At 35.9% G+C, this 23794-nt stretch overlaps 1 protein-coding gene across 10 annotated transcripts in view; it reads left to right on the top strand.

The window, feature by feature from the left end:
• Positions 1–23794, top strand: part of Kl-2 (dynein heavy chain 2, axonemal kl-2) — a 48423-nt gene that overhangs the window by 20260 nt on the left and 4369 nt on the right. For 9 of the 10 annotated variants that reach the window (XR_014439358.1, XR_014439361.1, XR_014439356.1 and 6 more), the window contains 39 exons: positions 364–584; positions 677–791; positions 1547–1718; positions 2597–2772; positions 5019–5181; positions 7299–7523; positions 8215–8503; positions 8760–8897; positions 9108–9278; positions 9603–9894; positions 10301–10392; positions 10488–10691; positions 10756–10961; positions 11238–11423; positions 11752–11971; positions 12057–12223; positions 12362–12582; positions 12658–12767; positions 12862–12977; positions 13052–13152; positions 13363–13541; positions 13955–14254; positions 15135–15422; positions 16349–16539; positions 16716–16891; positions 17062–17213; positions 17679–17843; positions 17929–18095; positions 18321–18492; positions 19040–19252; positions 19528–19743; positions 19927–20077; positions 20406–20555; positions 20634–20766; positions 20954–21298; positions 21774–22046; positions 22462–22806; positions 23089–23223; positions 23465–23741. Coding sequence is in view for 7 of the 10 variants with exons in the window: in XM_083102266.1 (XP_082958392.1) it covers positions 364–584; positions 677–791; positions 1547–1718; positions 2597–2772; positions 5019–5181; positions 7299–7523; positions 8215–8503; positions 8760–8897; positions 9108–9278; positions 9603–9894; positions 10301–10392; positions 10488–10691; positions 10756–10961; positions 11238–11423; positions 11752–11971; positions 12057–12223; positions 12362–12582; positions 12658–12767; positions 12862–12977; positions 13052–13152; positions 13363–13541; positions 13955–14254; positions 15135–15422; positions 16349–16539; positions 16716–16891; positions 17062–17213; positions 17679–17843; positions 17929–18095; positions 18321–18492; positions 19040–19252; positions 19528–19743; positions 19927–20077; positions 20406–20555; positions 20634–20766; positions 20954–21298; positions 21774–22046; positions 22462–22806; positions 23089–23223; positions 23465–23741 (7613 nt within the window). In the remaining 3 variants the exon portion in view is untranslated. Of the gene's footprint in view, positions 1–363; positions 585–676; positions 792–1546; positions 1719–2596; positions 2773–5018; positions 5182–7298; positions 7524–8214; positions 8504–8759; positions 8898–9107; positions 9279–9602; positions 9895–10300; positions 10393–10487; positions 10692–10755; positions 10962–11237; positions 11424–11751; positions 11972–12056; positions 12224–12361; positions 12583–12657; positions 12768–12861; positions 12978–13051; positions 13153–13362; positions 13542–13954; positions 14255–15134; positions 15423–16348; positions 16540–16715; positions 16892–17061; positions 17214–17678; positions 17844–17928; positions 18096–18320; positions 18493–19039; positions 19253–19527; positions 19744–19926; positions 20078–20405; positions 20556–20633; positions 20767–20953; positions 21299–21773; positions 22047–22461; positions 22807–23088; positions 23224–23464; positions 23742–23794 lie in introns of those variants that run through there. The other variant, XM_083102294.1, reaches the window with a different exon arrangement.

Below are 23794 nucleotides of genomic sequence, written 5' to 3'. Positions count from 1 at the left end.
ATTTTCAGAATAAAACATAATCAATAAGCATATTTGCAAAATGCAATTAACTAATGAAAAAAGTATTACTGAACCGGAGGTATATTCCGCATTTATCGTGCGCGATCATTCTGAGCGTTAAACTAGGATTAAAATTATTTAAGCTACGACCGAGCCAGGGTATTAATGTAAATGGATACGTACAAACCGCCTGTGTCGGCTTCCGGCACTAAAAAAAAAAGAGAGAAAAACGAAAAAAAGAAGATAAAAAATCGAGCGACGAGCCGACGCGTACGCGTACTGTAAAATAATGTAAATCTATTCTATTGAAAGCATTTGCATTTTTCCCCCCTTCCTTGCTCCCCATCCCGACGATCCTGTTAGCTGGCTTGCTGGAAATCCTGAACAAACTCAATGACAAGTTGGAGGCGTTGCAGTTGGCGCTCGAGCAGTACCTGGAGACCAAGAGACGAGTATTTCCGAGGCTCTACTTCGTCTCGAATGATGATATACTGGAAATCCTGGCGCATTCTAAAAGACCGGACCTCATGCAGCCGCATATCAGAAAGCTTTTCGCGAACATCAAGTCCTTGAAGCTCAGCAAGGTAATTCTCCACCTTTCTATTCTCTTATACTTGCTTCCTCTACGTAAGCGTATTGTCTCGAGACTCTTAATATCGCATCTTTCCGTCTTAAGACGCTGACTGGAAAACATGTGGCTGACGGAATGTACTCGAACGAGGAAGAGTACGTCGAGTTTGTCGAACCGGTCCTCTTGGAGGGTCAAGTCGAGTATTGGCTGCGCGATGTCGGTGAGTTTATTTATTTCTTCTCTTCAAGTACTTCACGAGAGACGAAGATCGATTATTAGACACTTGCAAGCAACAAAATGCGAAAATTTAAAACAGTAAACTCGCAATCATCGCGGTGGTAATCCTAAAATCCGTCGTTCTTTTATGATAAACGCATAGTAGTTACCATTCCATGAGTTTAGGTATATATCCCTATAAATCCTGTTTCCTGTTATCTCCCCGAAATCTACACGCGTGCACGAACGCACGCTGAGGAAATATATATACGCGAGAATTTATAAGATCATAAATTGCTTTTTGCAAAATCGAAAGAGGCGGTTTCACCTCCACCTGAAATATGGAACGACAACCTTCTTTTGCATGCGCGGGAAAACTAGGAGAAAGATCAGCGACGTGTGAACATGGACTCATCAAATATTTACAGTATCCTGCGGTGTGCACGGTAGCGGGGAAAGCGGAAAGTAGCGTTTACAACAGTTCGGGCGTTACGTAAATAAAAGCCGGGGCTGGAAAATTGGCCATAATTTATGCTCAATCCCGACGTTGGTCCACGACCGCCGTAAATTACCCGATGTGCCCGCGTGCGCATCAGCGTACAACTTCGATTTCTGTTTGCGGGAGATAAAAATACGCGAGCGAAATGGCGCGCGCGGGGGAGAGGGAGGAGGGGGAGTGAACGGGGGTGGAGGGGAGGGGACGGAAACGCGCGCGGCGGGGAAGTGAGCGTGAATAAAACGCGGGGGTGGCAATTGCAGAGGCCGCGATGAGAGTGACCCTGCGCGAAGTGTTGAGGCAGTGTCGGACAGCGTTGCGAAAAATGCTCGCGAAACGCGACAGGTGGGTGAAAGAATGGCCGGGCCAGCCGGGCATTACGTCCACTCAGATTCAATGGACGAGCGACTGCACGCGCACCCTGCTACGCTGCAAGTGAGTACTTTTGGTCTTGCCTGTGAGAAATTTAGCTGCGTTAGTTATGAAACGCGAGGGAAACGAGTCGCTGGGGGTGCGACGCGGAAAGGGGGAGGGCGGGAAAACGGGATGAACGTGAGGCCGGTTCTGACGGACGCCGAAAGACGGTCGGAGGAAACGAGACGATGATGAGAAAAGATCTTTTCGCGCGTACACACACATGGTAGACGCGCGTAGTGGGAGATGGTAGAATGGCCGTGGAAGAGGATAGGAGACACGGTAGGTCTAATAAGAGAAATTTTGCATATTCTACGTCTGGTCCTGCGATCCGGCGACGGCACCCTTCCACCATCTTCCTCATTTGCATATACTAGCCGTACCGCGAATAATTTAACCCGCACCTACAGCCGAGCATATCCCTACCTACCGAATAAAATCCCTCCCGTCCCGGGACTCTCCTATAACGCTCGTGTTACAGGCGAGGCCCGACGTACCTTTCCGTTGCACCCCGGCGCCTCGGAAAAAGAGATGCCAAAGACAACGCGGTTGGGAAAATTGAGATGAGATGCACGGCGAAAAATAATATCGCTAAAAGTGCATCGCACATGTTGCATTGTCTTCTTACATTTTAGTTGTCGCGTGGATCTTAAAGTCTGAGAAATCTTACGTTAATAATTTTTCGAAAAGGGACGACATCTTCGTATGTACTTGCATTAATAATATTTAAAAAAATTTTTTTTGTCATATCGAGTTAACGAGATTGCTTTTCTCAAAGCTTTCTGGAGACTCTTAAAGACGAGCAAATTAATTATCAGGTAGCGTAACTGCGAAATGATATGTTAGCTATGTATTTCACAATCCAATTAAGCTTTGTTTGATTTGCCCTCGTACTCAAGAATGGCGGACTCGAAGAAGCCGTTGCGAAGACTGAGGAAGAAACAGAATCAGACGTTAGACAAATACTCGGAAACTATACGAAGCGATCTGAGTAAGCTGGATCGACTAAAGTTCAAGGCAGTTATCATTATCGAGATACACGCGAGAGATGTCATTGAAAAAATGTATAAAATGAGTGAGTTGATTCGCGTATTCTTCTGCAATCATTCTTTCATCCTAGATACAACGCTCGTTCTCGTTACGCGTATTTGTTTTATAAAAATATACTCAATATATACTCGGATGTACAGCCAACAAATTACAGATCATTTTATAGGACCGCGTCCGACGCAACCGCATCACGTTCTAGCGTTATATTGTTGGCGATACGATACGCTACAGTAGGAAAACGCCGTTGCATTCGCTAGTAAATTTGTATATCTCGAAGAGAAAATGCTTGTAAAAATATACATATACGATGGCGAGAATCTATTTTTTGAAAAATATAAAATTCGCAAATGTTTACTATGGGAAAATTTTTTTTTTGATTGTAATAATATTCTTTACTTTTCCATATCAATATTTCCTTTGTAATAACTAATTTCCATTAATATGTAAAACCAATCGCGATTTAAAGAGAAAACTTAGATTAAAATTATTTTCATTACCAAGAATTATTACGAATTTATACTTTTTGTGCGTGTGCCATCTTATAAATAAATAAAATTAATATAATGAAATAAAGGTCCGTTAGATAAAATCAATAAAAAATTAGTTAAAAGGCTACAAGGACCAACGCAATGGTGGAAATATGCAAAAAATAAAACGGTTATTACAATAAAATAACCATATGAAAATGTTTATTTAAATGTTGCGGAACCAAGTTGACTCTTTTGCATTCCCTCAAGAAAAAAATTTTACATTTAGTAGCTATAATTCTTTTGTTGAAACCAATCCAATTCTTAAAACATTGCTTCACATCGCCTCCGAAACATCGATCGATAAAATTAAAAAAATTAAAAAAATTAAGTTGTGGAGCACTCATAATTCGCCTGAGTAATATCAAAATTATTATAATGAAATAAAGGTCCGTTAGATAAAATCAATAAAAAATTAGTTAAAAGGCTACAAGGACCAACGCAATGGTGGAAATATGCAAAAAATAAAACGGTTATTACAATAAAATAACCATATGAAAATGTTTATTTAAATGTTGCGGAACCAAGTTGACTCTTTTGCATTCCCTCAAGAAAAAAATTTTACATACAATTTTACATTTTATCGATCGATGTTTCGGAGGCGATGTGAAGCAATGTTTTAAGAATTGGATTGGTTTCAACAAAAGAATTATAGCTACTAAATGTAAAATTTTTTTCTTGAGGGAATGCAAAAGAGTCAACTTGGTTCCGCAACATTTAAATAAACATTTTCATATGGTTATTTTATTGTAATAACCGTTTTATTTTTTGCATATTTCCACCATTGCGTTGGTCCTTGTAGCCTTTTAACTAATTTTTTATTGATTTTATCTAACGGACCTTTATTTCATTATAATAATTTTGATATTACTCAGGCGAATTATGAGTGCTCCACAACTTAATTTTTTTAATTTTTTTAATTTTATCGATCGATGTTTCGGAGGCGATGTGAAGCAATGTTTTAAGAATTGGATTGGTTTCAACAAAAGAATTATAGCTACTAAATGTAAAATTTTTTTCTTGAGGGAATGCAAAAGAGTCAACTTGGTTCCGCAACATTTAAATAAACATTTTCATATGGTTATTTTATTGTAATAACCGTTTTATTTTTTGCATATTTCCACCATTGCGTTGGTCCTTGTAGCCTTTTAACTAATTTTTTATTGATTAAATAAAATTAAGAGAAAAAGATTATAAAAGATTATTTGCTCTTTTCACATATGTATAATACGAGCTAATGTTTTGAAAAATAGACAATTCGCAAATGTTTGCTATGAGAAAATTCTTTTTTTGTTAATATATAATATTTTAATATTATATTATAATATTTTTAATATAATATAATATTTGTTAATATAATATTTTTGTAATAATAAAATTCTTTACTTTTCCATATCAATATTTCCTTTGCAATATGTAATTTCCGTTAATATATAAAACCAATCGCGATTTAAAGAAAAAACTTAGATTAAAATTACTTTCATTACCAAGAATTATTACGAATTTATACTTTTTATGCGTGTGCCATCTTATAAATAAATAAAATTCAAAGAAAAAGATTATAAAAGATTATTTGCTCTTTTCACATATATATAATACGAGCTAATGTTATAAAGTAATACTTCAAACTGCACGTAACATTTCTTATATTACTTCACTCGTATACTTCCTTTGCTACTTTAATCCAGAGAGAAAATAAATGAGACAAAAAGGCGGGAGCAAACTTACTTTTCAAATTTTTCAGATTGCAGAGATGTGTCCGCTTTCGAGTGGCTGTCGCAGTTAAGATTTTATTGGGATGCAGACATGGACGATTGTATTGTCCGGCAAACAAACACTCACTTCGTGTATGGTTACGAGTATCTAGGTAACACCGGAAGACTTGTAATAACTCCTCTGACAGACCGGTACGTTTTCCTTAAACATTTAGCATAAGCGAAAAAATGTTAGATAATTATTTCACGCAATCATTATTTCTTAACCATTTTTTTTCTTAACAAGCAAATTTTCTTTAGAAAGAATAATATTAATTTATTTTTCAAGAAAACTTGATATATTCTGGCTCGATTTAATATTTTTAATATCATGTCCTTTGATATAAAACTGAGAATTATTACTGTACATTTTTTATATATATTTAATGAAAGATTAAAAAAGTAAAACGTCACACAAATTCTACTAAAAGCTAGATGTCACAAACATATGACAGGATAATACTTTTTGCCAAACGACAACGAGATGCTTTATACCGCAAATACTTGATGAAATGTACATCGTTTAAATGAATCTGTACTGTAGTGAATACGAATGGTGGCATACGTATACGCACTTGATTGCGGCACCATTTGCAAAATTACTTTTGTGACATTACGTCGCGACATATTTAGTCGGTCAGCGTACTCTGTTCCGTTTAGTAATGTTAAAGCAGAAGTTTCTCAGCGGTTATCGCGCGTGTTATAGTCACGTAGTTGGCACCAGATCGTGTGGCCAGCCAGTAATTTCGTCTGTCACGCGCGCGGATAACACACGACGGGACGCGGGTAATGCTTAGTGTTCGACACATTGGCGATGTAATACAACCTGATTTAGGTCAGCGAGGGTAACTTGACGATCGAGCAGCGATTGCTTGACGCGTCGCGTTGCACGTGTCCGATTAGGTAAAGTTTTAAGCGCGCCGTTGTATTTAATGAGGGAACTTTCTCTCCGCGATACCGATCGCATCAAATAGCTCACGTTACATGATTAAGGCGAGGTCGCGAACTCGCGATATTCATCGCATATCATACAACTTCCTGCAACTAGTTATATCTTAGCGCGGGAACAATGTCACGTGTATCGTGGCGAGAACAGTTGACGATGATCGCTTAGTTGAAACAAGTTCTGGGGTTTCCTTATAACCGAAAGAGCCCTCGTATACTTAAATTTCAGGCGGCTAAATTAAAATTTTCGAGAAAGGATGAATCAAACACAGAATGAATACGAAGTCATTATAAAGCAAGTATAATAAAATAATGGAGTGAGAAAAACAACTCAGGATCGGAAAAGTATATTTAACAAAAAAATGAAATTTTCATATGAAATTTGAATTTTCATATGAAAAAATCTCGACGATCGAGATTACATCGTGATGTAATTAAAGTTGTAGGATGTGCGTTTGTATCAAAGTTTTTTCGCATTCGAAATGAATGTTCACTGCAAAATGTCTGTCTCGTGCGTACCAGAATCGCGTTGTAAACCGCGAGAGGGATGTAATATCGCGAACATGCTCGCCCGGTCGTATAAATTCGATATGCAGCTACGATGTAATACGAGGATGACAGTATAACGTAATTTCAAGAAACGAGTAGCGAATGTCAACGCGCGCCGCGACATCAAAGGCTAAGCGCCGAGAACGAGCACGATATCCTACTTAATAATATTATCGATTTAATCGCGATAAAAGGTTACCGCATCCCCCTCCCGACGTTCTAATTTATAGACGGCGATTGCCATCTCAATACATTTGTCCGCTCTCGCGGTCCTGAGAATTTGTCTTGCGGAAAGAAGACACAACGCGCCCCTCAATCTTCCGCATCCACCGCGCGAAAGTGGATGAATCATCCCCCTCAGCCACGAATAGACGCATTAAATCGCAAACTGCGTCGGAGCATATACACACTCTGATATATTCCTCGTATCGAATGCCATATTGCAGCTGCGTTTTCGAAATACAGGCCTGATGGACGAGATATTTCATCAATAGCCCGTCAATTGCACGAAGGTCTTTTTCGTCGAGAACGAAATATATTTATATTTCATTAAAATAAAATACGATATTATTTAAGCTCTTTTCGAGATACACATGTAATTTACATATTCGTCTCTTATTTAAAATAATAATGATAATTATATGATTTTATATTTATGATTATACGAGTATATTTAAAGTGCACTCTTCTGTTAATTTTCCATTTTCGTGGATGTCACGAATGTGTTATCGTATATTAAACAATTAAATAACTCTTCAACCGTTTATCTTGTCCAGATGTTACATCACATTGACGACGGCTCTTCATTTATATCGCGGTGGAAGTCCAAAGGGACCTGCGGGTACTGGAAAAACTGAAACAGTAAAGGATCTTGGAAAAGCACTCGGTTTCAATGTAATCGTACAAAACTGTTCAGAAGGACTGGATTATAAAAGTATGGGTAGATTATTTTGCGGACTGTCGCAAACCGGCGCCTGGGGATGCTTTGACGAATTCAATAGGTAAATATCCATGAAGCTTACATACTATTGACATGAAGAAAAGGAAAACCTTTTGAAAATTCAAATCAAACCTCGCATAAAATGCATGATTATTGTTTAAAAATTAAACAACGTGCATACACGAGAAAGGACATAAAGTACATAAAGGACATAATGTATACATACATTTATATTAGTATTTCTGTCATTTTTACTTTTTACAATGAGAAGTTAATTAATTTTCCACAAATGAGAGAATCTTTGTTTCGACATTTGAGATTTTTAATTAGACAACATTTTTAATTAGTTATCAAAACTATAAGTTAATAAGTTGTCAAGATTATTGTGATCTTATTAAGATTATTAATTTTAAAAAAACTAAAATATGCATATTTGTAAGTTAGATGAGAAAATATTACAATTACATGAATTTAAAAAATGTTATTTAATAAATAAAATTTAAATTAAATAAAATTTTATTGAATAAAAATAAAATTAAATTTTATATAATCGAGTCAAGACAGTACAAGATGGGATTTTGGCTAAAAAGAGATTCACTTAAGACCAAGACAAGATTTAAGTTTTCGAACATTTTTAATACAATATTTTTACAAAGATTGTCTTATCTCGAGTCTTGTCAATCCTACACGTAATACATAAAAGATTGCAGGCACAGAAAGCTTTAAAGAAATGAATTCTTTCGTAATCGCAGAATTAACGTCGAAGTGTTATCAGTAGTAGCGCAACAGATACTATCGATACTGACCGCCCTCGCCCAAAGACTTACGAGATTCATTTTCGACGGCGCCGCTATAAATCTGGTGCGCACCTGCGGCATCTTCATCACAATGAATCCCGGTTACGCTGGACGTACCGAACTTCCAGACAATTTAAAGTCCATGTTCCGGCCAATCTCGATGATGGTGCCGGACAGTAGTATGATTGTCGAAATTAACCTGTTTGGTGAAGGGTTTAAAAATACACGTGTGTTAGCTAAAAAGGTCATTTCAAGTTACAATTAATTTGCAATTTCTTAATCTCTCAATATATAAGTAATTTTACAAATGATAAAGTATATGATGAAGTATATGATTATTAAAATTTCAAAATAATTTATCAATATTTCAAATAAATTTATCGTTTTGTTTATTGTACTTTTCAATAAAATATCTATTTTTGAAATATTTATTTGATTTATTAGAAATTTTAATATTAAAATTTGCCGAAAATTTTGAACAATGCTTTTCTTCTTTATAGGTCTTTACTTTATATTCTCTCGCCCAGCAGCAACTTAGTAAACAGCATCATTACGATTTCGGTTTGCGAGGTATAGTAACACTGACCCGATACGCTGGCAAAAAGAGAAGGCTGTATCCCAATTTATCCGACGACGAGGTGATTCTTTATCTTCTTTATTATTCTAAAATTATCTTATCTTCTTTATTATTCACACAAAATATTGATCTTATTATTTTGATATTTAAACATGGTGTCATTTTTAAATTACTCGTAATATTTTATATTCAAAGTGTTACAAAGTCTCGCAATAATCATTTATATTATGACACTGTGAACTACCAACCAAGTCTCTTGAATTTTACCTAGATAATTATCCTCGCTATGAAAGATATGAACGTCGCCAAACTTACCTCGGACGATCTACCGCTATTCCTCGACATTACCACCGATCTTTTCCCCAACGTAGACGTACCCACCGTGGATTACGAGGAAATTATCAGTTATATAACCAACGAGGCAATCAAGTTGAAGCTGCAGGTAATCTACTTAGGGAGGATATAACGTATAATTTCAACGATTCTACTTGCTGGAAGGCGCCGACGTTCTCGTTTTTTACGACCGTGCCACGGGTCCTAAGGGCATTTATCGGGAAATTATTCGTGCCGATCTAGCGTTTATAAATATTAAATTGTGTATATATTAAATTGCGCCTATATCCATCGCTCAGATTATTATTTTCTTTAGAATTTAATCTCTGCGATGATAATAGTTGTGGATATTGTTCGGACATGTCGGTAGATCGCCTTGTCAGCTATATCTCGAGATTAATTAATCGCCCTAAATTATTCGCGATTATTACAGCCGATTCCCATGATAGTGACGAAAGTCATCGAGCTGTACGAGACGAAGGGCTCGCGTCACTCGACGATGATTGTCGGCGTGTCAAACACCGCAAAAACCACAACGTGGAAGATTTTACAGAATACGATGACGACAATGAAGAGCGATGGAAAGCCAGGCTTTAACGCCGTTCACGTATATCCCATTAATCCTAAGGCACTAAGTCTCGGTGAACTCTACGGCGAGTACAATCTTTCTACCGGAGAATGGCTCGACGGGGTGATATCGTCCATCATGCGGAAAACTTGTTCCGGTAAAGCACTTGATTGATTACAATGTAATATGTGTAGTGTAATAAGTGTGTCACGTTATATATATGGATATATGACGTTAGAGATGAACATAATGAATTCTGTAATGTTCTGTGACAAAATATTTCAGTTGCATGATATATATATTATTAATTACAAATATAATATAAAATATACACAGAAGCGTATTGAAAGATGTTTCATATGTATATTGACATCTCTCAATTGAACAATATAAAAATATTATTTATGGCGTAGGATTCATATTATTGACAAATCATAAATAATAAATAAAATCGAGGAGAAAAGCAATATAAGCAAAATTATTGGGACAGAAATTTCTTCTTCGTCAGCATGATTTATGTCCGGAAAATATGCTATTGTAAAAATTCAATGTTCTCTTGACAGAGAAAACCGCCGATGAAAAGTGGATTCTTTTTGACGGACCCGTAGACGCTGATTGGATTGAAAACATGAACAGCGTCATGGACGACAACAAGGTATACTTGCTCCATTCTTCGTTTGATGTTCCTTGATTTCTTAAACTGAAATTGCATAAGACGTATTTCTGAAATTAAAAATTTCGCATTTTAAGGTACTAACGCTGATAAATAACGATCGTATTGCTATGCCCGATCAAGTGTCGTTACTCTTCGAGGTGCAAGACTTGACTGTCGCCTCTCCCGGGACGGTCTCCAGAATAGGTATGGTTTATAATGATTACAAGAATCTTGGCTGGCGTCCGTACGTCGATTCGTGGTTGCAAAAGTATAGCGCGCAACCAGAATTTGCTGAGGAGGTAAGACGAATCGACTAATTCCCCGCGATCCGGCGGAACGTACATTTCATTGCTTTTCAATCAGATGAATCAGCTGTTCGAGAGCCACGTTAACGCCGCGCTGGAATTTAAGCGGAAGAATTGCGAGGAACTCGTACCTGTTCCCGAATTAAACGCCATTCAGTCTCTCTGCAAACTGTTGGAGGTATTCGCGACACCGCAGAACGGCGTGGAATTAGGCGAAGATCGCGCTGCCTTCTCCATAATATGCAAAATGTGGTTCTTCTTCTGGTACGTAAAAGTATTTCTGTTTCGTAGATATGCATTTCGAATATTGCATAGAACAACCGCGCTTCGGCGAGATAAGTTGCGACAATCATGAATTCATAACTCGTATTCAAGCAACACGGAATACTAGCCGTCACCTCTGGGCGTCTTCAAGTAATATTAATACTGTAATCCTCTAGTGGCTCGCGCAAGTCATATTAAACTATAAGTTCCGAGCCAATGACATGGTAATGATAGTCAAGAGCGCACTAAATAACTATCTTCAATGTCACGTTGCAGCATGATATGGTCACTATGTGCCTCGGTCGATGAGAAAGGTCGTCAGAAGATGGATAATTTCATAAGAGAAATCGAAAGCTCCTTTCCGTTGCGAGACACAGTTTACGAGTATTACGTGGATACACGTCTCCGTAATTTCATTTTATGGGAAGAAAAATTACCGCACACTTGGAAATTTCAATCCGGGTAAGCGTAAGTATTTATTGAAACTTGCCACAAAATTCTGATGTGTTTTTCAAAAAATTAAAAATTATCAATTCTCCCTCAGGAGATTTTTATCGATAAACGGCAATCTTCGACACGTTGATTGTCATATAACATGATTGTTTAATCAAAATCAGAATATCCCGAATTCGGTTCAAATCTCATATCGAGTCGCATACATATTCAGGTCAAATCATTCAATCTGCATTACATCATATTCAATCACATCCATATATTTTCGAGAAAATCGATAATCGTCTCTTAAGAGAACGTTGCGCGCACCACTAGTATATTCTGAGTCAATTTACAGCCTGCCATTCTACAAGATAATAGTACCCACCGCGGACACGATACGATACGATTACGTCGTGAGTTTTCTCCTATCGAATGGTTTTCCGGTGCTCGTAGTGGGTCCGGTGGGTACAGGAAAAACGTCTACCATTCACTCGGTACTTGAGCTGCTAGACGACACGAAGTACGCCGTTCTGCTTGTAAACATGTCAGCACAAACTACATCCAATAACATACAAGTAAGGCTCTAAACATGTATCAAATGGATAATAATTTTAAATATTAAATGAATGTTTTCTACCGAGACTCTACCTTGGCTTATAGGATGCAATAGAAAGCAGACTGGAAAAACGAACGAAAGGCGTTTATATTCCCACGGCCGGTAAGACTTTGATCACTTTCATGGACGATTTTAATATGCCCATGAAGGAGAAATATGGGTCGCAACCACCGTTGGAATTAATTCGACAGTGGATTAATTATGGATTTTGGTAACATTACAAGATATACAAGAACAAAGCACAAATAGCAAAAAAAAAAATGACACGTGTAACAGGAACACGAAGATATTACTCTGAAACATTTAACAGAACGTTGCAACAAATATAAAAAAAAAACATTATCCACAGGTACGATCGCCGGAAGCAAACGAGGAAATATATTCAAACAATACAATTAATGGCAGCGATGGGACCACCCGGTGGAGGTCGCAACATTATTACGGATAGATTACTCACAAAATTTAATGTCATTAACATGACTTTTCCAACTGAAAAACAAATTACAAGAATCTACGGTACAATGCTGAATCAACATCTTTCCGAATTTCACTCTGAAGTAAAAGGAATATGTATGTATATTAAGTGAAATTGATTGTGTTTAATTGACAATTATATCAAGTGAGACATTTCCTCATCCGTTTTAGCAAATGATATAACGCTTGCTTCGATCAAACTATACAATCACGTGATCCAAAAGATGCTTCCCACTCCAACGAAGATGCATTATTTATTTAACCTAAGGGATATATCAAAGGTAAAAAGTTTGGAAGTTAAAAATTGACAAACTAGAACTCGACATGAAGGTAGAAATGATGCAGATACAAAAATCGCTATCGATCCTCCGACAGGTTTTCCAAGGGCTACTGCGCAGCCATAAGGACTATCAGTATTCGAGACAGACTTTCCTGCGATTGTGGGTTCACGAGAGTTTCCGAGTTTTCTGCGATCGGCTTATTGACGAGAAGTAAGCGCTCAAGAGGCATTAACTTAATTTGGTCCGGGGTACGGGAGGAAAAAATGCTGAGCAATTTCTTTCAGGGACAGAGAGTGGTTCGTGACTCAGTTGAACGATCAGCTCGGGAAGCACTTTGAGTTGACCTTCCATAATGTCTGCCCGGAGAAAAGATGCCCCATTTTCGGTAAATACGCGCAATATATTGGTGCAATACTTTGATTCTAGCTAATATAAGTATATACATCTTCTCTTTTATTAAAGTTTTTATCAATAACAATATTATTAGTATATATTTTTTTTAATTAATACTATTATTTTATTTTTTTATTAAATAAAATATTATCTTCCAGATATATATACATATATTTCTCTTATATTGAATTAACATCTGCAGGTAGTTTTATGAATGCCTGGGATATATACGAAGATCTCCCGGATATCGGTGCCGTAAGGCGTTACATGGAAGAACAGATGGACGAGTATAATGCCTCTCATGGCGTGGTACGCCTCGATCTCATCTTATTCCGCGATGCGATTGAACATGTATGTCGCATCGTTCGTGTAATATCGCAGGTTAGTGATTCCCATCGCGTGCCGTATAACGGTAAACATTCTATCCGACGATACACACTGTAAAAATACAAGTCTATATTATTACGATTTTATATACGTGTTATCATAAAATATATTTGTAACATAAAGTCGATTTTTAATTTAAAAATAATAATTTAAATAATAAAATTTCCTTTTTCCCTCAGTATTTTGCTTGTTAGTTGTATAAAATCTATTGCAATAAATAAATAAATATATATATATATATATATATTTATTTATTTATTACAATAGATTTTATACAACTAACAAACAAAATACTGAGGGAAAAGGAGATTTTATTATTTAAATTATTATTTTTGAATATATATATATATATATATATATATATATATGCATCATAAATTTAACGATTATCATAATGTTTTCTATAGCCTCGCGGTAATATGCTTCTGGTTGGAATTGGTGGTAGTGGTAGGCAATCGCTTTCACGTATTGGCAGTTACATGTGCGATATGTCCACCTATCAAGTTGCCATTACGGCACAATATAGGTTACCAGAATTTCGTGAAGATCTCAAGACTCTGTACTCAATGGTCGGGGTGGAGAACAAACCGACTAGTTTCCTCTTCAACGATACCCAAGTGGTGGAGGAGCAGTTTCTGGAGATTGTCAACAATATGCTGAGTACTGGCGAAGTGGCTAATCTCTACAAGAGCGACGAAATGGAGAACGTAAGTCGGTTAATACGCTTTGCGTCACAATTATTTCATATCCATTTGGATATAATCCGCGACATTACTTTATATGGGGCACACTCTACGTAGAAAAGAAAATCAACGAAATTAAAAAACTAACAGAAATGCGAAGACTATGAGAACTATTCTTAACAGCGCGCGCGCGCTCATGAAATTTATATCATATAAATGTTTTTGTGTTATTAAGAATAAAAGTGTTTTTGTAACCATGTTTGATATTCTCACATCATATTTTAAAAATATGTAAAAAATATTTTTGTGTTATTAAGAATGAAAGTTTTCAAATCCACGATTGAATATAGTATAAACATATATTATTTAACTTCTAGGTTTTTGTTCTCAAAAATTGATATATCCGTAAAATATTTAAGAATAATCGACTTATATCAGATGCAAATTATAAAACACATACGAAAATTTAGAAATTATTTGTAGAGTTCTTAAATATTTAAAAGTTCACAATAATGTATATATTTTTGCAAATTTCTTTGTTTTCTATTATCAAATAAGAAATTGTGAAATAAAGAATAGAGATTATAAATTTATTTAAATAATTCACCGCATATACCAAGAATTTAATTTAAAATTTAAAAACATAATACATGTATATACATCTATATTGTAGAGAGAAAAAGAGAAATATACACACAGACATATACATATATGTGTGGCCCAGAAAGATATATTAGAGAGAAAGAAAGAAATACACAGACATATACATACATGTGTGACCCAGATATTTAAAATTTTGGTACCGTTATAATTTGCAGAATTTGTAGAATAATTCAGATCAGTAAAAATATAACCAATACGAAAGTGTGCCATCGCGGCATATTGATATATCGTGTTTTATCAGATTAAAAATAGACTATCAAAGGAAGTAACAAAGGCTGGAAAGATACCAACAACCGAGACGGTATATTACTTCCTGATTGAGAGAGCGCGTGCCAATATGCATTTGATCATGTGCATGAGCCCGATCGGCGATGCCTTCAGGAACAGATTACGGCAGTATCCTTCCCTGATCAATTGCACGACCATCGATTGGTTCTTGGAATGGCCGAGAGAAGCTCTCCTCGAAGTTGGCAACAAGTTCCTCATGAATCTCAATCTGACGCTCACTATCACCGGCGAAAATAAAGTGGTAGGTACGCCCTTCCCCTTTCCGCGCGATCGATTCCATTCGATTCGATTCTTACGATCAACGCGCGTTTTCTACCACCAATCTTCCACCCTCTTCTGCCCTGTCCTTCTTGCCGACCATTTCGGCGAATCCGATTATTTTCCCATCTACGGTTTGCCTCATCCTGATGATACGGCCGTCTGGCGTATTTCTTTTCTTTCGGCCAAAGCTGAGATTGGTCGCTTAGATTCCGCGCGAGAATGCTCTTAGATCTATACATAATTTGTCTCAAGAACATGTCCAAGATGCTACGTATTGTTTTATTCCTCTTTATGCCCCTCGAATAAAAATTACATTAACAAGGTGTTGACACAGTCAAATAAATATTTCAGTCGACATAAAAAGAAATGTTTGTTCTAGCGTTATTAGATAAATTTATAAAATGTTTTCTTTCCATTTCAAGTATATGTATATAGATAAAACTATTATAAAGAGTTTTCTCCGTATCCGGAAGAATCTCTTCTTAAACGACGCCGCTTTCGGATTATCAATTTATTATTCATATAGCTATTAGTCTTAATGCATTTATGACTCTTGATACCATTACATCTATTTTACAAACGCCATAAAACGAGGATATTTCCTCATTTTAATATCTTTGAATAAAAATGTTAATTAAATAATTAATCACGCATTTCAACTCTAATTATATTATTAAATATAATTAGCTAAATATACAGAATAGACGTTTGTTAAAATGTGCACACATCATAAAAAATCACTGGTAATCCCGGCACGCAATGGACGCTCTTTGTGCAGTACATTTTATTACGTCCATATATGCGCAAAGCAAAAGGTGGATGGATACGGGGAGGATACAGCCAGTTAAAAAATTCACACTGCAATCGTAACGAACGCGAGTGTTACGAGGATGCACTTTTCTGCAGGAACCGCGGCAATCCGCGACGGCTATTCCATTGCCGCCGTTACAGGACCGAATGCGCGATGGAATTGCAGCATCATTCTCTTTGATCCACGACACGGTGTCCCAGTTCTCTCGCAGAATGGCCGTCGAAATGAAGCGTTACAATTACGTGACTCCTGTGAATTTTATCGAGCTGGTAGTCGGTTATAAAGAGTAAGAATTGAATAAAAACGCGAAAGCGTCAGAATCCTTTCTCAAAATTTAAGATTGCACAAGATAATTGCAAGATAATTAATATAGTATATTTATGTTCCTTCTGTAATATCTGTAATATTTTTAATATCTTTAATGCGAAATCACGCTACACATGTTGTATTCGTATCACGCAGGATGCTGGCAGAAAAGCGACAAGATTTAGCAGACCAGGCGAACAAACTTCGCGGCGGCCTCTCGAAGATCGACGATACTCGGGTGAAAGTTAAAGAAATGGCGACGGAGCTCGAAGTCACTCAGCAGCAAGTTCATAAATCTACGAGGGAGTGCGAAGAATTCCTCGTAACGATAGGTACACGGCGCACGCGACAGTGATATATTATCAGCGGCATTTATCAAATTAATCTATAAGAACTTATTGCTTTTAACGCTCTGGTTCTAACTTTCCTCTTGCGCACTTAATTAATCATATGGTATTCATACTTGCACCGTGTATCGCTTTTAACTGCTTACGACGTGCAGCAAACCAACGTCGCGATGCCGATGAAACGCAGAGGCAGGTCACCGCCAAATCGCAACGTATCGCCGAGGAGCAAAAAGAATGCAAGAAGCTCGAAGAGCTCGCGCGAGCTGACCTAGCAACGGTCGAACCTGCCTTGAACGAAGCTATGAAGGTTGTTACCGAATCACCGAATTCTTTTCCAACGTCGCTTATCCAGTTTCGAACAATTTCTCTGATCGTTTTCTGCTTTAATATCTTTCTCATCGCATATTTCATATATTTTTGCAAATTTTTATTAATTAACTTAAACAACTTCATTTTTGTGATATCTTTAACGAAGTGATTCGCAGCTCTTTTTTTCGCTACAATGAATATGCAATGTTGAAACAACAATAGCTTTGGATTATACATGATTTAAATTAAATGGATTTTATTCTGTTATTAAATTTTTATTGCCGAGAAATTTATACAGTTCAGAGAGAAAGAGGAGGCAAAGCAAAGATATGCTTTAAATATTATTTTGCTTGATAATTTAGTTGCTCTGAAAAGATATTTCTCACTAATTAAAAAAACAAATTTATTAAGAATTTAATATAAATTAAACATTACATAAAGAAATGTTGACGATTTATTTTAGGCATTAGAAGCTTTGAGCAAAAAAGATTTAGCTGAAATTAAGTCCTTTACGCATCCACCGCCGAAAGTCGAGATGGTGATGGAAGCCGTGATGATTTTAAAGAACTCAGAACCGACATGGGGGGAGGCGAAACGCCAACTCAGTGACGTAAACTTCATTAATACGGTGAGGGACAATGTTGCAACTGGCGCACAAGACTATGTTCATACTACTCGTTCCGCAAACTAACTTGTTCTGATTTGATTTCCAGCTTCGAGACTTCGACAAAGATCATATATCGGACAGAGTTCTACGAACAATAGCCAAGTACACGTCCAATCCCGAATTCGATCCTACAAAGGTCGGCGTAGTATCTGTTGCAGCTAAGTCACTTTGCATGTGGGTGATAGCTATGGAAAACTACGGCAAACTGTATAGGTAGGTCAAAAGTTTACAAGATATATACATATGCTTGTGTATATCTCTTTCTCATTTTTTCTTTTCAATCTTAAATACTTGTGATTTTTATATAATAATAAAATCTTTTCATATTTTTTAAGTTTAAGGTTCTTTTGTGTTGTTATTATTTAATTAATCGATTTATATGTTATTCATCTTTCGTTATGGATGAAAATCTAATCATATGTTCACGATGCTTTGCAGAATCGTGGCACCGAAACGAGAAAGACTGCAGATCGCGTTAGAATCATTGAAGCAGAAGGAAATAGCCTTAGAAGAGGCAATGCAGCAGCTGCAAAACTTACACGAGCAGCTCGAGAGATTACAACGGACGTACGACGCTAAGATGAAAGAAAAGGAGGATTTGATTAAACTGGTAGTATATCCCTGTTTCTTACGCTTTACAATGCTAGAAATGACCTAAAATGACCTAAATCACACAAAGCCAAGAAGGGACGAATCGATAAAGAAAGTCAGCTCACTCGAACTGATTATGCGCGTCCATTTAGTTAAAACTTTACTTAACTTTTTTTAACTATTTTACATTAATACCAGCAGAAGCCTGCATTCGCTCAATTTTCACGGGCAAGATGTATTCCTTAAGGAGGTTGTACATCCATAAATCCAATAAAACCTATAGCAAAATTTCGCAAATAAATTAAAACGTTACTTTCAATTAAATTCCCGATTGTTAATATTTACGTGATGATAAGGTCCTTTAATAATAATAATAATAATAACAAAAATATTTGCAAAAATATATATGTCATTTATTATTCATTTATTAATTTATAAAAGAAATATATTCTTATAAAATATTTAACATCTGTTTGAATTTTATTTTTACTTTTGACAATAAATCAAAGGTATGCGTATTTTGTATTTTAAAAAATGTCTATTTTATGTACATTTTCTTTTTTCAGGCTGAATTGTTAAAGCTGAAACTAGACCGTGCAGCGATGCTGGTAGATGGGCTTTCCGAGGAACGAATTCGATGGGAGAACACAGTAGCATCATTAACCGAATGTTTCGAGTGGCTACCGGGTGATTGCTTGATATCTACCGGATTTGTGTCGTACTTGGGACCGTTTACGTCCAATTATAGGCAGGAACTTATAAGTATTTGGTCCAAGGAAGTAAGTTCGAGAATCGTTCTTCGAAACTCTTTATCATAATTTTTCACCAAATCACGTTGCAAATTATCTACCTAAAATTTGCAAATTAATAAACTATTTTACACATAACTCCAATTGTATTTCCAAAAATTATTATTTACAACCAACTAAAAAATTAATTTTTGCTATTCATCTTCTGCATTTTTTAAATTTTTATTCTGACATAAAAGCGATTCGTTTTATTTACTTCTTTTAAATGTAGATTAACTTTTATATGTGAATTTCGAATGGCTAAGGTGCAAAATAAAGAGATACCGACATCGCCAAACCTAGATGTGAAAGAGTTCCTAGTTGATCCGTCGACAATCAGAGATTGGAACATTCAGGGATTACCGTCCGATGGATTCAGCACGGAAAATGGCATCATAGTAACGCGGGGAACACGTTGGCCCCTCGTAATCGATCCGCAATGCCAAGCGGTGAAGTGGATCAAAAATATGGAGGCGAAACATGTAAATGTTTGATATACGTTGTATGTCGATTTCCGATCAAAGAAACTGTAATAACATCTCTTCAGCAATATTGATAATTGGCTTTAACGTAAAATCAAATAACTAATATGAGATAAAACGATTTCAAATCAATACATTCCGAGAATTTACTTTGTCACTTTGATGTAACAATTATAATCGCAGTCACTGAGAGTAATCGACTTTGGTCAAGTTGACTTTATGAGAATTCTGGAACAAGCAATTCAGCTCGGAAGGCCAGTACTGCTTGAAAATATCGGACAGACCCTCGATCCGAGCTTGAATCCGCTTCTCCAAAAAGCTTTCATTAAATCAGGTAAAACTTAACGTCAATATCGTTTAATTATATTCGCGTAATTGTATTACATTTATGAGAAAATTCTAAAAAAAAGATTCTTTAATTATTAAAATTAAGAGGCATTAAATAATAATCAGTAATTAAACTTCTGTTTAAATCGTTAAATGAACAAAAGATGAAGAGAAAACCGATATAATAAAATATTAATATCTTTTTAATCTTACTCGATGCTCAATATATGATTAATTCCTTGTGGAACAAAAATTACGTTTGGCATAAAAGACAGTAATTAATCTTTTTTCCATTTGCTTGAAATTTTTATCATTCAATGTTTCCGATGCTACAGGCGATCAAATGATGATCAAATTTAACGATAAAATGATTACTTACAACAATCAATTCCGGCTGTTTATGACTACAAAGCTTTCGAATCCCCACTATGCCCCGGAGATTTCAACTAAAACGACATTATGCAACTTCGCCATTAAGGAGCAGGGTAACTAATAGTCTTACAGTATATACTTTAAGGAAAGATGGAACAAGATTAGGGAATATAACTCTGTCCTGCATGTAGGTCTCGAAGCGCAGCTCCTCGGGATCGTGGTAAGGAAAGAGAAGCCGCAGCTCGAGGAGCAGAAAGACAATCTGGTACTTACAATTGCATCCGATAAACGGGCTCTCAGAGAACTAGAAGATAAAATACTTCAGTAAGATTTACGAAAACTCCTTAAGCCTTGAGCGTCCAAAGCCTTTTGCTTTTAAGTGCAATCACGATTTATTCTGTATATAATTCAATATAAAACCATTTTTCATCATTCGTTCTTAATGCAACTTAGAAGTAATTGACTAAAGCAATTAACAAGGTATATAAATACGTTCTATGTATTCTATCAGTTTGCTCAATGTGGCGGGAGAATCTCTTCTAGATGACCTAGACTTGCTGAATACTCTGCAGACATCAAAGACAACATCTATCTCCATTCAAAAGTCTCTAGTTGTTTCTGAACAGACAGAAAAAGAGATAGATTTAGCGAGAGAAGGATATCGACCATGCTCGAAACGTGCCTCGATTCTTTTTTTCGTTCTAAACGACATGAGCGCCATCGATCCCATGTATCAGTTCTCTCTCGACGCATACAACGCACTGTTTATGCTTTCCATCGACAAAAGTCCTAAAAGAACAAAACTGTTTGAGAGAATCGACAGCCTGAACGAATATCATACATACGCGGTTTACAGGTATAATTAAATATAGAAAAAGAGAGGGAGAGAAAGAGTTTTTATCTTTGTTAGTTTTTATCTTTGTTATAAAATGTTATGAGATGCTATGTTTTTATCATTTTATTAATAAATAATATTTGCAACTTAAACTCATTTACTAAAAATATAAACATGTTTTTACTTCATATTTCAATTACATTTCAGACAAATTTTTCAAAATTAAATTAAAAAGAACATATGAGAGTAAAATATATCTAATTTTTACAGAAAAAAAGATTTTAATGAAAAATATTGTGTGTTTTTAGCGGTCTCTCATTTTTTGTACAATATTGTAAATCAATATTTCATGAAAAAACTGATGAAACTTGAAATATTCATATTTAACGTAATATAACATTATTATAATCCTCCTATTTTGCGGATGTTTTGAGGCAGAGAAAAAACGTATGACTCTAAGGAAACTTGATGCGATGGATTTTATTTTTACGGATAGGAACACATGCCGTGGTCTGTTCGAGCAGCACAAGCTACTCTTTTCTTTTCACATGTGCGTCAAGATATTGGATGCGCAGGGTAAAATCATCCCGGGAGAATACGCGTTTCTGCTCCGCGGCGGAATCGTGCTGGACCGAGAAAATCAGCCGGACAAACCCGTGTCGTGGCTGCCGGATGAAACTTGGGACAACGTCACTGAACTCGACAAGCTACCCGGATTCCACGGAGTCGTTTCTTCTTTTGAGCAGCTGCCGCGTGATTGGCACAATTGGTGCGTACAATGTCACGTTATTTCGCTTCAGCCTTTCTTGACAAGTTATTTTCACGATACTCCCCTTATCATTTTTCATATTTCATTTATTAATAATATTTTTTATTTATAATTATTTATAATATTTTATTATATTTATTACAAATATAATTGTACTAATAAACAAACGTTTTTATGTAGAAATTCAATGTATTTATCAAAAATATTTTATTTTACTTTATAATATAACTAAATCAGACATATAATTTTTTTCTCCTTTTATTTTATTTTTTTTTTAATTTTAATCGACAAAACTACTACATAAAAAAAAGATTTTACGATAATTTGTTTAAATTACGTTATCGTCTGTCAGAAATATTTTACGCAAACACGTTTCCATGTAACGTTTTCTTATCACAATCCCTTTAATATCTAGGTACATCAGCACAGAACCGGAAACTGTACCGCTAGTCGGCGAATGGGAGGAAGGGTGCACCGAGTTTCAGAAAATGTTATTCGTTCGCAGCTGTCGACCTGACAGAATATCCTTCTGCATTACGACTTATATCGTTCGCAATCTCAGTCAAAGTTTCGTAGAACCTCCTGTACTTGACCTAAAAGCGGTGTTGGATGATTCCGTGGCGCAGACACCATTGATATTCGTTCTTTCACCCGGCGTGGATCCCACTGGCATTCTTACGCAGTTAGCTGATAATCAAGGCATGTCCGCTATGTTGATGACGTTATCACTAGGCCAAGGACAATCTCCCATTGCCACGAGGTTAATAAAATTTTATACATTATATATATACTTTATAATTATAAACTATAATTATAAACTTTTTATACAATATAATTGTAATATCCAAGATACTCTAAATTTTTAAAGAGAAATTAAAGCTGAATCATATTTTTCATATTCTTAATTTTATTAACAAAGTTATAAAACTGGTGCATTGATAAAAAATTAATATCCAAAAGAGTGAAAAATAAAATTAGTACTTATATATAGTTGCGTAAAATTATTCTCATCGAGTTTCATATTTCTTTGTTCTCTGCGCAGCATGATACAGATCGGTGCCAAAGAAGGATTCTGGGTATTTCTTGCGAATTGCCACCTCTCGCTCAGTTGGATGCCCAAGCTCGATAAGATTGTGGAAATGCTTGGTTCCAGCCAAACTTTACATCCAAGATTTAGGTATATGCCAGAGTTTTATGAAATACTATCTCATATTATTTTCACGCAATACTATCTTTTGCATATACTGCGTCAAAAATTATTAAAAATTTTAATTTCTTGCAATTCATAAAACAAATAAATGATAAAATTATATTTATTACGAATATATATAAACATTGATTATTACGATACCTAATTAAATGTATTGGAGTAGATGTTTCAAAGAAATGCGAAAGCAATGCGAATAATTCTTTTACAGACTATGGCTTAGTTCGAGTCCGACTCCTCAGTTTCCTATATCGATCCTTCAAGCCGGGATAAAAATGACTACCGAGCCGCCAAAAGGATTAAAAGCCAACATGAAACGCCTTTACGGTTTAATTACCGAAACTCAGTTCGACTTGTGCCAAGAAAAGTCTAAATATAAAAAGCTGCTATTCACACTGGTCTTCTTCCACTCTATTCTTCTCGAACGAAAGAAATTCCAACAACTTGGCTGGAACGTTGTCTACAGTTTCAACGATTCTGACTTCGAGGTATTTTCGAACAAAGTTGCGGCATGTACGCTGCAGAAAGCTTTTTTATCTAT

The sequence above is a fragment of the Camponotus vicinus genome, unplaced genomic scaffold (assembly GCF_025532165.1).
Source record: "Camponotus vicinus isolate PSW18456_S1 unplaced genomic scaffold, iyCamVici1.0 SCAF_1, whole genome shotgun sequence".
NCBI lineage: Eukaryota > Metazoa > Arthropoda > Insecta > Hymenoptera > Formicidae > Camponotus > Camponotus vicinus.
The sequence above is the reverse complement of the archived record's forward strand: the minus strand, read 5'-3'. Positions and strand labels throughout refer to the sequence as shown.